Source organism: Lupinus angustifolius, chromosome LG06, assembly GCF_001865875.1.
Source record: "Lupinus angustifolius cultivar Tanjil chromosome LG06, LupAngTanjil_v1.0, whole genome shotgun sequence".
Lineage (NCBI taxonomy): Eukaryota > Viridiplantae > Streptophyta > Magnoliopsida > Fabales > Fabaceae > Lupinus > Lupinus angustifolius.
This window is the reverse complement of record NC_032014.1, coordinates 29,892,208-29,907,157: the sequence shown is the minus strand read 5'-3', so window position 1 is coordinate 29,907,157 and position 14,950 is coordinate 29,892,208. Positions and strand designations below refer to the sequence as shown.

The 14,950-nt window shown below is 26.9% G+C and overlaps 2 protein-coding genes across 2 annotated transcripts; both read right to left on the bottom strand.

The window, feature by feature from the left end:
- Positions 1,713-2,762, bottom strand: LOC109350596. The gene is made up of 2 exons (XM_019591819.1): positions 2,262-2,762; positions 1,713-2,171 (listed from the first exon to the last, which is right to left on the bottom strand). The coding sequence occupies exons 1-2, from the start codon at positions 2,760-2,762 to the stop codon at positions 1,713-1,715; spliced, it is 960 nt and encodes a 319-aa protein (XP_019447364.1).
- Positions 3,389-10,026, bottom strand: LOC109350976 (protein DETOXIFICATION 40-like). The gene is made up of 7 exons (XM_019592285.1): positions 9,657-10,026; positions 8,336-8,967; positions 5,495-5,551; positions 5,051-5,289; positions 4,200-4,318; positions 3,682-3,768; positions 3,389-3,572 (listed from the first exon to the last, which is right to left on the bottom strand). Exons 1-7 carry the CDS (start codon positions 9,945-9,947, stop codon positions 3,507-3,509), a joined length of 1,491 nt encoding a protein of 496 aa, XP_019447830.1. The 5' UTR covers positions 9,948-10,026; the 3' UTR covers positions 3,389-3,506.

Below are 14,950 nucleotides of genomic sequence, written 5' to 3'. Positions count from 1 at the left end.
ACGTATTATTAATGTTTTATAATTATTGACTTGTAAAAAAATTAATACAAATGAATAATATATTAATTGTGTAAATTTTTATACTAGCTGTGCATATATATTGTACTATTTGTTTTGTTTTATATGTATGTGTGTCAAAAATATATTGTTAATGAAAATTAAATTTACTTGCATGTTCTCTAGGCCACTAAATTATTAATCTCAGAAATTATAATAATTTATATGTGAATATATTAAATGGTATAAAGTATAACTATAGAGTAAAAAAATCTAAAAATTCCAAATAATTTCTACACAAGAATGAGTGATGCAAAATAGAAAATATTGAAAAGTAGTCATGTCTATTGAACACCTAGAAAGTAATTTTTTAATATTATAATTTATTTTGGTGCGTGATACTGAAATTTGACTTTTAACTTTTGTTTATCAGAAGGAAAACATGGCAAGTTGATAGTGATGGGAATAAATACTTTCTTATTGTAGAAATACCGGCGATACTTTAAAGTGTTATATTCTGTGTTACAAAAAGTAAATAATATTTTAAGTATAGTTAAAATTAATATACATTAAAATAATAGAATTAAGCAATGTTATTAAAACCGGACTGGTCTTCAAACCGGTGAGGGTATTAGTTTAGTGGTTTAGTGTTTCAACCAATGGTTCAGTAATTAAACTGCATGAGATTAAACCGGTTAAACTGGACATATATGCTTATATATATATATATATATATATATATTTAAATTTATAATCCATATTTATACTCAAAGTAAGAATTCTCATAAACAAACAACTTTAAAAAATCTAAAGTCTGAATTACAAATACAAATAGTAATCCATAAGTACTTGTCTTACTTGACAAACTCGAAACATATGACGTAAGTTCATAACTCAGTCTACAAAACATATTATATATTTAAAACTTTAACACCAATGAGTCAAAGTTGTTTCATATTGATGTTTCATTTCTTCACCATTTAAGCCCAAAGCTTGACTAACGTTATCTTCAACTAGGTTCACATTCTTCATAGGGTTAAGTTGTGCATCATCATCATCTTCTAAATTTAATTGATCTACAACAATATCATTTTTTCATAAATCATTTTTCATACAAGTTAACAATAAAATAAATTAGTTATTAGAACCAAAACTGACAATGCAATAAAAAACATACCAATGTCATCAGATAAGGGTTGGATAGAAATATTTGCAAGGTCATTTCGTAAGGCCTCAATCTCTTTATAAGTTAGGAATGGTGGTGACTCCTCCAATATAAAATGAGAATGATCCTCAAATGTTTCTAAATTAATTGGGTCATAATTTTGATATCTCAAGTGATTCATGCATTTATTGATTTAGTCATATATACATACATATATAGATAGATAGATATAAAGAAAGACATTTGAGTTCATATATATATTTTGGTTAATACCTTTGTTGTAGCATCAAGTTGTAGTGAATAAAGACAAGATCATTCAGTTTTTTATGCTCCAACCTATTTCTTTTATTTGTATGAATGTGTTCAAACACACTCCAATTCCGTTCACATCCAGAAGCACTGCATGTTTGACTTAGAACTCGAACGACCAGTTTTTGAAAATTTGGTGCACGACATCCATAAGTTTCCCACAATTGATCTACATTACATGTAATTTAAATTTACTTCACCATAATGAAAGGAAATAATAAAAATTAAATAAAATTATCAACTATGAGAGACTAATTATACCTAGCATCACTTTACTTCGTTCACGTATTGCAGCTGACCTTCCAAAATCTAACTCGGCATTTTTGTATATTCTCATCTCACTTGTTAGCTTATCTAGTAAATCAGGATCAGCATAAGCATACTTCTCAATCACATCCAAAAGGCCAGATGTTGTGAACTTATGTTTTTCAAATTCGTCAACATTGAAGAAACAATGTGGGTTTAGCCAATAACCTGCAGCATAAAGATTTCTTTTCAATTGCAAGTCCCAACGACTATCCATAATATCCAAAGAAGGCTTCACTTTAGTCTTGTTTCTTTGAAACCTCCTCTCCATCTCATGTATAGCTTTAAAGATTGTTTGATAAAGAAAACTCATCGCAGGCTTGTCCTCACTATCAACAACACGTAACACGCGAACAAGCAGCTCGGTAAGTTTGACAATATCAACACATTGTTTCTAAAAGTTTGAATCCAATACTTCTTCCACGCATTTTTTTGCCTTAGCATCTTTAGAGTAAGCTGAGCTTGTCCATTCTCTAGATGTTACCAGAGATCTAAGTGCATCTTTTTGCGCCAAGATACTTTGTAATGCTATGAAATTAATAGCAAAGCGAGTTGGAGCTGAACGGAGTATTTCTTTTCTATAAGTGTATTGTCTCATTAGAAATAATGGATGACAATGATTATATAAGTATTTGGTAATGTTTGCAGCATGTGATACCGTGTCAACTACTTCTGCTAACTTTCCAATGTCTTGCAGCATCAAATTTATACAATGAGCCGCACATGGAGACCAAAACAGGTTAGGGAACTCTTTCTCCAATAACCTACCAGCAGCAACATAGTTAACAATATTGTCTATAACAATATGAACAATGTTCTCAATGCCAACATATAGAACTACTTCCGTAAAAAGTCTGAATAACAAATCTGCAGTTTTAGAAGCATGAGAAGCATCAACAGACTTTAGGAACACAGTTCCTTTAGGACAGTAGACGAGAAAATTAATGAGGTTACATCTATTACGACCAGTCCAACCATCTCTCATAAGATAAAAGTAGATGCCCAGTTGTTGCATACTTCACCCTCCCTTTCTTCTTTTTTTAATAAAACTTTATCTTGTAAAAAATACTCAATTTTTGCTTTTACGGAATAGAAAAAAAGCAACCAAGTGCACAAAATTTGGTGGATTAATAAATCGCACAAAATTTAAAGTTTCTTAAATGAGTGATAAAAGTTAAGGTAGAGAATAATAACTCATCTAATCCAACTAATTTCGCTTATAATTAAAATTTGTGGGCATGGTAAATGAACAAAATTTGTATACTTTGTTCACAAAAAATTGCGAACTATATGAGTGGATCCACAAACTTTCTACAACATCCTCCAAAGATTTAAGTATTGATTAGTATCTTTTTTTCTTTTGATGAACACCTACAATATACGGTTACTAGTTTTCTATATTATAAGAGTACACTCTTAAAATGTATAGATTATATGAGTTGTTAATTTTATAAACATTTTACAAATCAAAACCAATTCTATATATTGCTTATTTCTTTATAAAATCTTATACATTATATTATAAAACATTTAACATATGTTTAATAAAAAAACACTAGTTGATAGAACATGATAATCATGCTAACTATTCATCACATTATATTTTGTTCCCAAACGAAAGTATCCACTAATACTTTCAACAATTGTTTTTGTAATACATCCATGCATAACAATCAAGATATATATAAGATCTTTGTGTCCACTCAAATGAATTAAGTGATACAATTCTTTAGTTTAAAAACAGTTTCTCCTTGTTGTTCTCCCATTTCTTCAACCTCTTAGCTGCATTTTCTACCTACAATAATAAATAAAAAATTCATAAGGCAATAACTTTAATTAACTCCATTTTCCAACTAGCATAGTATCATGGAAAAGAAAATTATTAAGGAGATGTTTTTTTTTACCTCCTTATTCCAATCTGCTCGAAATGTGACCCAAATTAGAATCAATGTTTGCATAGAAGTGCCACCTAGCATCCCCAACCATATTCCCTACCAAAATATATATACGGCAGTTTCAGTAAAAATGTGATGTATTTTTTTAGAAAAAACATAGATTTTCATTAAGTCCAATAGTTAAAATATAAAAACATACGAAATAATTAACATATATACGTTTTAATATTTATATTGCTTTAATTTATCAAACTAATGCAATAACAAAAACACATTACGTGATTAAAATTATATTTATTTTTCTTTCATACAATATCTCACGAACATAAAAAATGATGGTTAGATAAAGTTCTCACTAAAGTAGTGAAACTGAAATCATTAAAATAACTCAAAGATTTGATTTATTTTGACATCACAAGTGAAGTTCGTTTTTATATGTAGCTAAAAGCCTAAAACTATATATGAAAGATACAACTATGCAAAGCATGAATCTAAGTTAAAACTTAAAATAACTATATTTAACTTACCTTAGCACCAAACTTGAAATAAAAGCCAAGAATCGCACCAAATGGAATGCCAACTCCATAATAACAACCCACATTTACATAAGCCACGAAAGATTGCCAACCACATCCCACAGCAACCCCTTCATTCACATGTTGCATTATTACATCCATTAATTTCAAGTGTAATATAATTATAAATAATGTTATAGATGGCAAAACGGTCGGCTCAACCCGTTTTGCTCGTGCCCGCAAATGCCTACAAAAATTTAAGCAGATGCAGTATGCCAGCATTATTTTAACGGACAAAATTTAATGTTTTGTCCATTTTAAAACGGGCTAACAGGCTTGCGGGTGGCACATGGACATTATATTAAAGTAGATTAAGATAAAAAGATAACAAAAACTTTGTATTTTAATTTATATGTAGTTGAACAAATTACATAAGATTATAATTTTTCTAAGGATTAAAAATCACATTATGTTATAATTTATTTGAAAATTTCTTATTTTTTACTTAAATTATGTCTGCGTGCTGCCTGCATGGCCTAATGGAAATGTCTCTAAGCATGGCAGACGAAACAAACTAATGACCAAAAATTATATGCCTTGTTCGCAAAAAAATGCAGGAGCACCACACGGGCATTACCTATTTTGTTATCTATAATAAAGATAAACAAACATGTTACATATAAGCAAAAAAAAATGATCGGAGATAAAACTTTAATTAGTTATTCATAACCTAGCTACTTATATAAAGAATACATGTAGTTAGGTTTAAGACTTTATAAAAGAACAAAAATAAGAAATATAGTTACTTTTTTTTCGATAAATAAAATGTATTAAAAACAGTATAAGGGGTGCTAATTCAATACCTGATAAAACGGGTTGAATGCCATTGAGGACAATAGCAAGTGCTAGCAATGGACAAAGATCTGAGACTGCTGCAGCAACTTCTTCACCATCTGTGAAGAGATAACTAATAACATCTCTTAATGCAAGCACCACAAGTCCTACAATGATTGATATAATGAAAGAAATGACTGTGACCACCATCACAGAAAATGACACTGATTTTGGATTCCCTGCTCCTAGTTCATTGCTCACTCTCACACTGCATGCATGCATCAAAACTTGTTATCTATTCAATTTCTATAATTATTTTATTCTTATTTTTCATCTTTATCTTTTAATAATTAATATAATTATGGGAAACAATTATAGAGATAAAAAAACAATAAATTTAATGATAATCAAAACATTTGTTACAGTTTCTAAGAAACATGAATTCTTATAATAAACAAGATAAGTAATATAACCTTGCAGCTGCGTTAAATCCAACTGATATCATGAACACCCATCCAGAAACTGTGGTACTGCAATGTATAACCAATAATAATGAATAAGCTTAACAAGTCTAATTAATAATTAATGGTGCTTTAAATTTATTGGTTAAGAAATTAACAAAAGGCAGCGTTTGAGTGGGAGAAAAAAAAAATTAAGCAAAAGGTGAAACTACATCCCAAAATATATTAAATGAAACAAGATTAAAGAGAGAATTAGAAAGATACAAATCTATAACTTAGAAGACCAAACCTATTTATAATACAATCATTGGAAATAAAAAATTTGAAATAAGTCATTTATCAATAATGTTATATTAGATATCTATATAGGGAATTAATATTTAGATAGTTTATTTTTTTCCTTTATTTTATTTCTATTAAAAAGTTATATTTGTATTATCTCTAAAATTAGAGGTGTTTGTATAAATTTTATTTACATTGATATTAATCTTTCATAATAAATTATGGAATTAAAAAAATAAGACAGTTAACCAATATAATATTATATGCCTGCATGTTACTACCACCTCAATTACAAAATAGGTTGGATCATAAGTTGTTAAACTTGACAAAATACTAGTTGGTCCAAACAAAAATTGAGTACCTGATCAGTCTGAAGTACTCATATGATTGATCATGTACTAAAATTGGTTTGACACCATTAATTTAAGTATAAAATCAGTGAATTAAATTGTTGAAGTGACTTGACTCAATTGGTGCAATTATCTAAAACACCAAAAGGACATTATTTTGAAGGAAAAAATATAATATTTTTAATTTATTTATAATTATGTTTGTTATCGATGTGATCATGTTATTGTTTATTAGCTTATGCTATAACAAATTGTTAATTGAGTTTTCAATTTATTTATTTAGTTTTTTAGATAATAAAGCATAAAAATGTAAAAATTGAATACTACTTTGATGTTTTAATTTACTTTGGTCCAAAAAAGATGAAGAGATATTACTCAATATAATTATTAATTCTATAAAATTTATATTATTATATATAAAAATGATTAATTATACATAACATTACTAGATCACACAGTTTATGAGATTAAACCTAATATATATATATATATAGGCCAATTGTTTTACCTTGAGTGAAGCTATTCCTTTTCTTTTACACGTGGAGGGACATGAAGATAATAGGGAAAAGCATATACACCCCACTTGGGCTACTTCACTCTATAACTACCATTAGGTGACCAAATAATTAAATAATAATAAATTCCTAACATTAAATATGGACAAATGATAAAGACAAATTTAGTTTTTCTTTCTTGTTTTCTTTTGTTTCCATCATAACAAAAAATGATAAAGACAAAGTTGCTCACGTTAGCTTTGAAGTAGGGATGGAAACTGGAAGAGGGAATGAGGGAATGCTTACTCATATATACTCAACAATGGATATCTATGGGCATCTAATAGATTTTATTTTAATTATATGATTATATATTTTGTAATGATTAATATATAAAATAATTATTACATGAATAAGAAGATATAAATTAATAATTTTATCATTATAGACATGTTACTAAAATTTATCATGAAATAATAATAATAAAGTTGGTAATATATTTTAACAAATTATAATATATATAAAAAATTTAATTAATAAATAAATTTATAAATACGTGAGGTTGAGTTTCATAATACTCATTTTCATCTAAGAGTTATTATGGTATATGTCCAATATAAATATTTTTACATATACTCATATGTAAATAAAATTTGTCATTGCTACTTTGACCCATATTTTGCTTCCTCTCACTATTTTTATTGCCCCATAAAGTTTTGTCTTAATCTATACATATACCGTGCCTGTCAACGCGCTTTCCTATTGTTTGTAATGTGTATTCTATATATTAAGTTGTATTATATATTGTAATTTGCAGTTGAATATATATTCGTTTGAGGTAATTGTTCAATCTTAAAGAAAAGATGCATATACATTTGTAACTTATCTCCAAAATAACTTCATGAAAGTTAGGTTAGGTTTTTCCTTTATAAGTAGTATAGATATGCAACTTATAATTAATATATTTAAGGTGGTTATATAGGATTATATGGTTTTTTTAAATTAAATTTTTGAAGGGCAAAATAGGAATATATAAATTATGTCATGGTGGTGGTTACACCATGTTTTGACTTTATATATAGTATAGATATAGATAAAAATAGAGTAATTTCGTTGTTTCAAACTTTGCATCACTCATTTAAAAAATTTCAATACCTCTTAATCCAAACATAAAGATTTCCCTTGTTCCTTTTCACTACACTAATTAGATTTCCATAGATTTATTTTTACATTGGGAAATTTTTATATTAATACAAAAGTATATGACGTTTTAACATTAAAAAAATGTGAGAAATAATATTTATGCAAAGGAAGAAAGAAGAACATATGTTATTAAACCACAATATATAGATGGTCCTAAATGTATCTTTACCATTAATTTAAACAAATTAATTTAAAATAAAATGATTTATGGACCATACCTTTATTGTGGACCAAGACTCCACATAAAAAAAACCAATTTACTACACATATGATATAAAACAATTTTTTTGTACTACCAAAATATCATTACCTTCTTTTGGTAAGAAACTAATTTCTTTAGGGGTTTATGGTTCCCCTCCCAAAAAGTGTTGATCTCAAGAATCGAACCCTCAATTTAGGAGATCTAATAAGATTTTATACTACTAGATTAATGTCTTGTTGGTATAGGAGATAAAACATTGAAACACAATTACCAATTAATTGAGATCAATATGCTAAAAAAGAATAAGAAAGTGTTGACTTACCAAATAGAAAGAGAATCAAGAGCCAACTCAGGATGAGGAAGCAACCCTGCAAGTAAAACCAAAATCTGAAAGTACCAAGTCTCTAAGCAAAGCATAACTGCAGATGCTACTGACAACTTGAAAAATTCAGTTAAACCAGTAAATGCTTCCCATGAGAAACCTTGCCATGTATTTTTACACCTTTCACTCTTAACAATGTACACAAATTGTGCAATCACAATGATCCACCATGAAAGACTTAGCACCAATGATGCACCCAATAAACCAAGCCCAACCTTGTACACAGCCAACCAATTAAACAAAAGGTGCACCAATAATGTAGCTGCTGCAATGTATGCACTTGGTGCCACTATACTTTGTGATTGAAGAAACTTTTGAATTGGGAAATTCATAGCATATGCAAAGATTTGAGGGATTAAGCCATAGACAAATAATGCAGCAGCTGATGCAATATTTGGAGCTTGTCCTAGAAAGAGTAAAATTGGTTCACTAAAGACATATATCACTGTTACAACAACACCAGCTAATGATAGAAGTACTGTTGATCTTTGCAAGTATATGCCTAACATTCCTAACTTGTTAGCACCAAATGCTTGTCCACATAATGTCTCAACTGCACTTCCCATTCCTAACTGTTCATCAAAATTACCCATTATGATCAAACCTATATTTTAATATAAAAAAAGTATAGAAAACTTATAATGGGATATAAGTAATTGAATTAGAATACAAGAATAAATACTCATTTTAGTCTTTCATATCATTTTGGGGTCAAATTAGTCATTATTCATTGTTATAAAATATGCTAAAAATTATTAATTTGATCTGTGTTTGAAATTTTAGGAACCATTTTAGGTCTTTTTTTTAAGGACTAAAATGGTAAGATCGAAAAATATGAGGAACTAAAATGAATATATTTAATCTAGAATATAATTATCTAAAAAATAAAGTGGGATTGTAATTAGTGATATAATGGTGACATAATCATGATATAAATGTAGAATGAAAAAAAATCAAGTAATACTATAATAAGGTGATCAAGCAACATTCATACAAAAAGTATTGAAAAACTAATCATAGAAACAATGATAATAAGTATCACAAGTTATGTCACTTCATATTCAGCAATTGTGACTATAAGTTATCTAATATATAGAGTATTTTAAATTTTTTATTATTAAACATTTTTCTTACCCATCATAATTGATGACATATGAAATGACACAAATTGTGGGGCATAGGATATGTTTCCATGACAACCATGTGTCGTGTATATATATATATATATATATATATATTTTACATAGAGGATAGGGTTTACCATGATGCCATAGGCAAAGATTTGGATGCCGGAGTTTCCAAGTGAAGCCGCGGCAAGTTCAAGATTACCAAGGTGGCCGGAGAAGATTTGGGTGGACATAGACATGAGATAGTTGATGAGATAAACAACAATAGCAGGAGCAGCTAAGAAGAAGAGAAGCTTCAATTCGATCCATAAAGCTTTTCCATGACGAGTGAGAAAAGGTAAGGTGGTATCGGAGAGTATATTTTCAAGTTCACAATGCTCATCATGGTTGGGTAATAATGGTTGATTAGCATCTACAGAAGCCATTGGAGTACAGTTTTGGAGTTTGGTTGTGAGATTTTGTTTTCAAATGCTTTTGATGTTATAGTGCTGGTGGGGTGCGAGAACCCTTGTAATAAGCAAAGATATATGAGTAGGTCAAGTATTTAAATTATCTCGAGGATAAATAAAACCAAAGTGAAAGTGGGGAGAATATCTTCTTTCCGATAATGAGTGTCATTTTATGTGTCATAAGTTATGAATAGTCAGACAAATATTTTAAAATTATGAAATAGCATATATGTATCCAATAAAGTAAGATTTATTTTCCAACACGCCATCTTTACATAAGCTTATTGGACCAAAATTTAACTTTGACTCATGATTAAAAGGTATGTTTTGGTCTATGATAACCAGCAATAAATTGGACTCTAACTATGATATATCATTGATAATTTATCTCAAAATCGAACCAATTCATAATAAGAGTAACTCAACAAATATTTAAATCATATCTATAACAAGGAGCTAAACAATATCTAACTTACTTTCTAACTATTAAATCAATTTTTTTGTGTTTTTCAATTGGGTTTTACATAAAGTTACTCTTACCTCTAGTACTATTTTAATTTAAAGGAATCATTTCCCAATAAAAATCAATACATACTAAAGTTAGATATTTATATATATTTTCTAATATATGTGTAAAGATACATGTTAAGTGTTTTATTAAAAGTAAGTTTTATGAGAAATCTAATTAAGAGTGTCAAATAGTTGAATTAGATGAATTTAGATTTAAATTCTAATAAATAAATAAAAAATCATCCATAAATTCATATTAAATTCATTAAAAAACTATTTTAAATTATTCAGTTCAAATCCAAATTTAATAGATGGATTTCAATATGTGGTTGAATCCAATTTAATTAATTGGATAGATATATATATCCAATTTATTTAATTTTTTAATTAGAACTAAAGCACTTTAACAAAAATCATCCTTTTAAAAATCACAATTTCAATAAAGCATTCAAAAAAAATTAGTTTTAAAAATTATTGTTTGTCAAAGCTTTTGAAAAGCAATAGGCATTTGTGAATGCATCTTCTTTTTTTGGATGAACTGGATATCATCCAAATAAATATATCTATGAATATCCATTAGATATAATAGATGAATTTAAATTTACTGATTTAATTATATTCATTTAAATATATTAACTACAATTATGAATTTATCTTTTCTTAATTTGTATGAATTATGTGTTGCGAATAATTTTATCACCTCCAAATCTAAATATCTTATCTTTTGAGAATTATAAATTATCTAATCTTTTAAGAATTATGAATATTTTATTTCCTCATGAAATCTTCCATAATAAATGAATTTATCTTTATTTCTTACTTACATTTTTATATTTTAAAAGCAACATAAGATACAACAATATATTGATATAGTAGTGTAAAGTCCTATTAGATCTCAAACATGACTAAAGTATCAATGACTCAATTTTTGTGAAACACAATTGTTGAGAGAGACAACTACGTATGTCAAAAAAGATTAGTATTTACCCAAAAGATGAGAAAATATTATTGGTACTACAAAAAACAACATAAGATAAAGAGACTAATTTTTTTCTCCTTAAATAATTCTAGATACAACATTTCAGTTATTTATGTATCAGAATTTGATATTCTATTTATAGATATTATTATTTGGATATGATTATTTCATCCTTTAGAAATTGAATTCATTTATGTTATGAGTAAGAAACTAATAATAATAAAAAGAATATTAGACAGGATGTGTAATAATAGCAACAATATTAATAATAATGATAGGGAAACTTTCTAATCAAATTAGGCGATATGTGTATAGATGACATTATAAACTATTATTCAGTTGCAAAAGTTCAACAAACAATCCTGTTTTTTTTTAAACAACACGCGATCCTATATTAAAATTATGGTTTGTTATAAAAGTGAATTATTTATGCGTTAAAGTAAAGATTTATAGATAATGTAATCATCTTTATTTATATTAAAATTATGGTTTGTTATAAAAGTGAAATATTTATGAGTTAAAGTAAAGATTTATAGATAATGTAATCATCTTTATTTATTTGTATACATTTGTATTATATTTTTGGATAGTTAATCATGATTAAAAATAAATAGTAAATAATGAACATATAATATCTAAAACTTTTACACTGTCAATATATGCGAATAAAATATCTTTTGATATAAAGAGATAAATTATATTTTATGGTCATTAAAATTATAACATATATCATATTTAATTATTTTTTAAAAATATTTATAAAACGATACAAATTTCATACTTTTATTAGCGAAAATAGTATATCTCTTCATGTAAAGATGTACTTTACTATCTATAAATTTGCAACACTATTAACATTTTTTAACTTAATCTATAAGGAGTGGACGGACAAGACTTCTCAAATGCACGATTAGTATTTTTTAACTTTAAATAAAAAATTGTGTTGAGTCAAAACGAATTCTGAAAACACACTTTTTAACTTCTAATCCATAAATTGTATTTAGTCAATAGATAATAAAAAATGTAACTGATAATATATATAATATGTGAATTTTAATATCAATACTAATGCTATGCTTGAATATATAGCTATTATATCACTTTAAATATATTACTATAAGTATATATAAACCCTCAACTTATTATTAACTAAATAATTAATTTATATTATTATAAATATCAATGTATAGTATGCGTATTAATATAATATTAAATTATAATTTATGAATGATGAATTTAAATATATTATGTTTCAGGTTAATATATATTATAATATAATAATTATCCACGTTAATAATTTAATATTAGTATTTAATGTGTAATTATATATCAATATAATATCATTAACTATTAATTTAATATTTTCATATAGTAACATAATGTTATTAATATATTAATAGTATATTATCAATATATATATATCAAAGCTGCAACATAAAAGTCGGAAAACCAGTAATATTCATTACCAAACTGGTTCACATATTAAGCATAAACTTATTGTATAGAATTAGGATTTGGTTTTTGAACCTTCAACTTTCATTTTTAAATTACCTTCTAAGATTTATAATTTGAAGTGTTATTATATGGAACTAAAATGGAATAAACTTAAACTATTCTCAATTTTGCACCTCCACACCATGAATTTCAATTCCGAAATGTATATTAAGAGAGTTCTTTGAGGCACATGAGGAATAACACAAGTAGAACACAACTACAACAATCATTGTTATTGTATTATTGTACAGAGTTAAATTTAGAAATATAGTTCTTTGTATTTTTTATAACTCAACATATACCATTTAGAACTAATTTAAGTTATAATGAAATTAAAATAAGAGTTATAGTTGTAGATTATAATTTCAGTTTCATGCTCCAAAAAGACCCCTTAAAATATATAAATAGTGATTGGAGTAATATAAGAAATTTAAAAATAAATGATAAATTTTTTGACAAAAACATAACTTTATTCTTATTCCAAGCATTCATATTATATCTACACATAAAAGCTTTTGAAAAAAATTCGTATAAATAGGTGATATAAAGGACACATTTCATAAATAATTTAATAATAAATACCCAAATAAGGACATCATGGCCCTATTTGTTTTTCATGGGAGACTTGGGCCTTGGAAGGGGTTGAGAAGATAAAATGAAAGGGTTATGGCAAATTTTGAAAATTTATTAGTCAAAAGTTATGTCTTGTGTTTCAATCACTTGAGTTGACACTTGTGAATATACCAATGAAACTAAAACAACACATTAAAATGAAAGAGGTCACATATTAAGTAACTTCGGTTAAATTGTTACCAGATAATTTCATATATAATTAATAGTTTTTATTAATAAATATATAATTATATAAAAACAATTTTATATAATTAATAATTATGTATAATTATATTAAAATAACATCTCTTAATATTTTTGGACGGGGTAAAACAAAATATTAGAGTAGTATTCTGTTTTTTTAATTTTAAGTAAACCGTCTGGTTTACTTCCCGGGTTATTCCAGTTCAATCGGGTTTAACATAATCAAACCAAAATTTTCTCGATTCAAAGTGGTCTAACCCTCATTCGATCAAGACTGTAAATCAGATCCGCTTTCAAATCCGGTCTATGGTATGATTCTCGCAACACTAGAATATATATCATGTCCCTATTTTATTGTACAAGGTTCAAACAATGTTTTTTTATTACACAAGTTAGGTTTTAGGGCTAGAATTAAGTAAAAACATACTTGTACATTATGAGAGATTCTTACATCAACAATGAAACTTGAATTGATGCTCTTATAAAAAATATGAACTAAATTCTTACAATCTCAATTAACCTCCATGAATATAAACATTATTTATTGTCAACTCCAATGGAATGGAAATCACTATAACAAAATGATAGACATCCTCTTCATATGCATATATTTGGTGTTAGGATGTTGTGCTAATGCATTACCATCAACTTCGAGTTTAAACCTTTAATGAAAATATACTTAGAACTAAATGTATAAGTAAACTTCAAATACAACGTTTTTAAAATAACCCATCGTCAAATTAGAAGTTCTAAACAAATGTCAATTGCTAAACATAACACAACTCATTTATGTTAACATACAAAACTACATGTTTGTCACAGGTGTTATTGCAGCATATTCAATATTAAAGCCCAAGCCCATTCTGTTTAGTCTTCTAGTTAGTTTGTTATTTTTGTTTATGGATTGTATAGTTAGTTATTTTGTTTTAGTTAGTTTCTATTTTTGGTGTTCCCTGTTTTTTGCTCTCTATAAGTTGCGGTTTCTATTCATCTTTTGGATGAGAATAAACATTGACATTTTGTATCTTTTCCATATGATTCAATAAAGATCACACAACTTTTCCTTCTTCTTCTTCTTCTTATTTCTTGGTTTCTGTTTTCTACCATTCCAATATGGTATCAGAGCTCTCAAATTGAGAGCTCTGCTGCGCATTACCTCTGTCTATCCTTTCTTTCCCCA

Bases quoted from the DNA above. Each gene is read 5' to 3' on its own strand.
- LOC109350976 (XM_019592285.1), bottom strand. From the start codon at position 9,947: ATGGCTTCTGTAGATGCTAATCAACCATTATTACCCAACCATGATGAG. The intron at 8,968-9,656 runs GTAAACCCTATC...TTTGATGAACAG, and splicing joins TCTTTGCCTATGGCATCATG to TTAGGAATGGGAAGTGCAGT. The intron at 5,552-8,335 runs GTAAGTCAACAC...TATACATTGCAG, and splicing joins CTTGATTCTCTTTCTATTTG to TACCACAGTTTCTGGATGGG.
- LOC109350596 (XM_019591819.1), bottom strand. From the start codon at position 2,762: ATGAGAGATGGTTGGACTGGTCGTAATAGATGTAACCTCATTAATTTT. The intron at 2,172-2,261 runs GTAACATCTAGA...TCAAACTTTTAG, and splicing joins AAGATGCACTTAGATCTCTG to AAACAATGTGTTGATATTGT.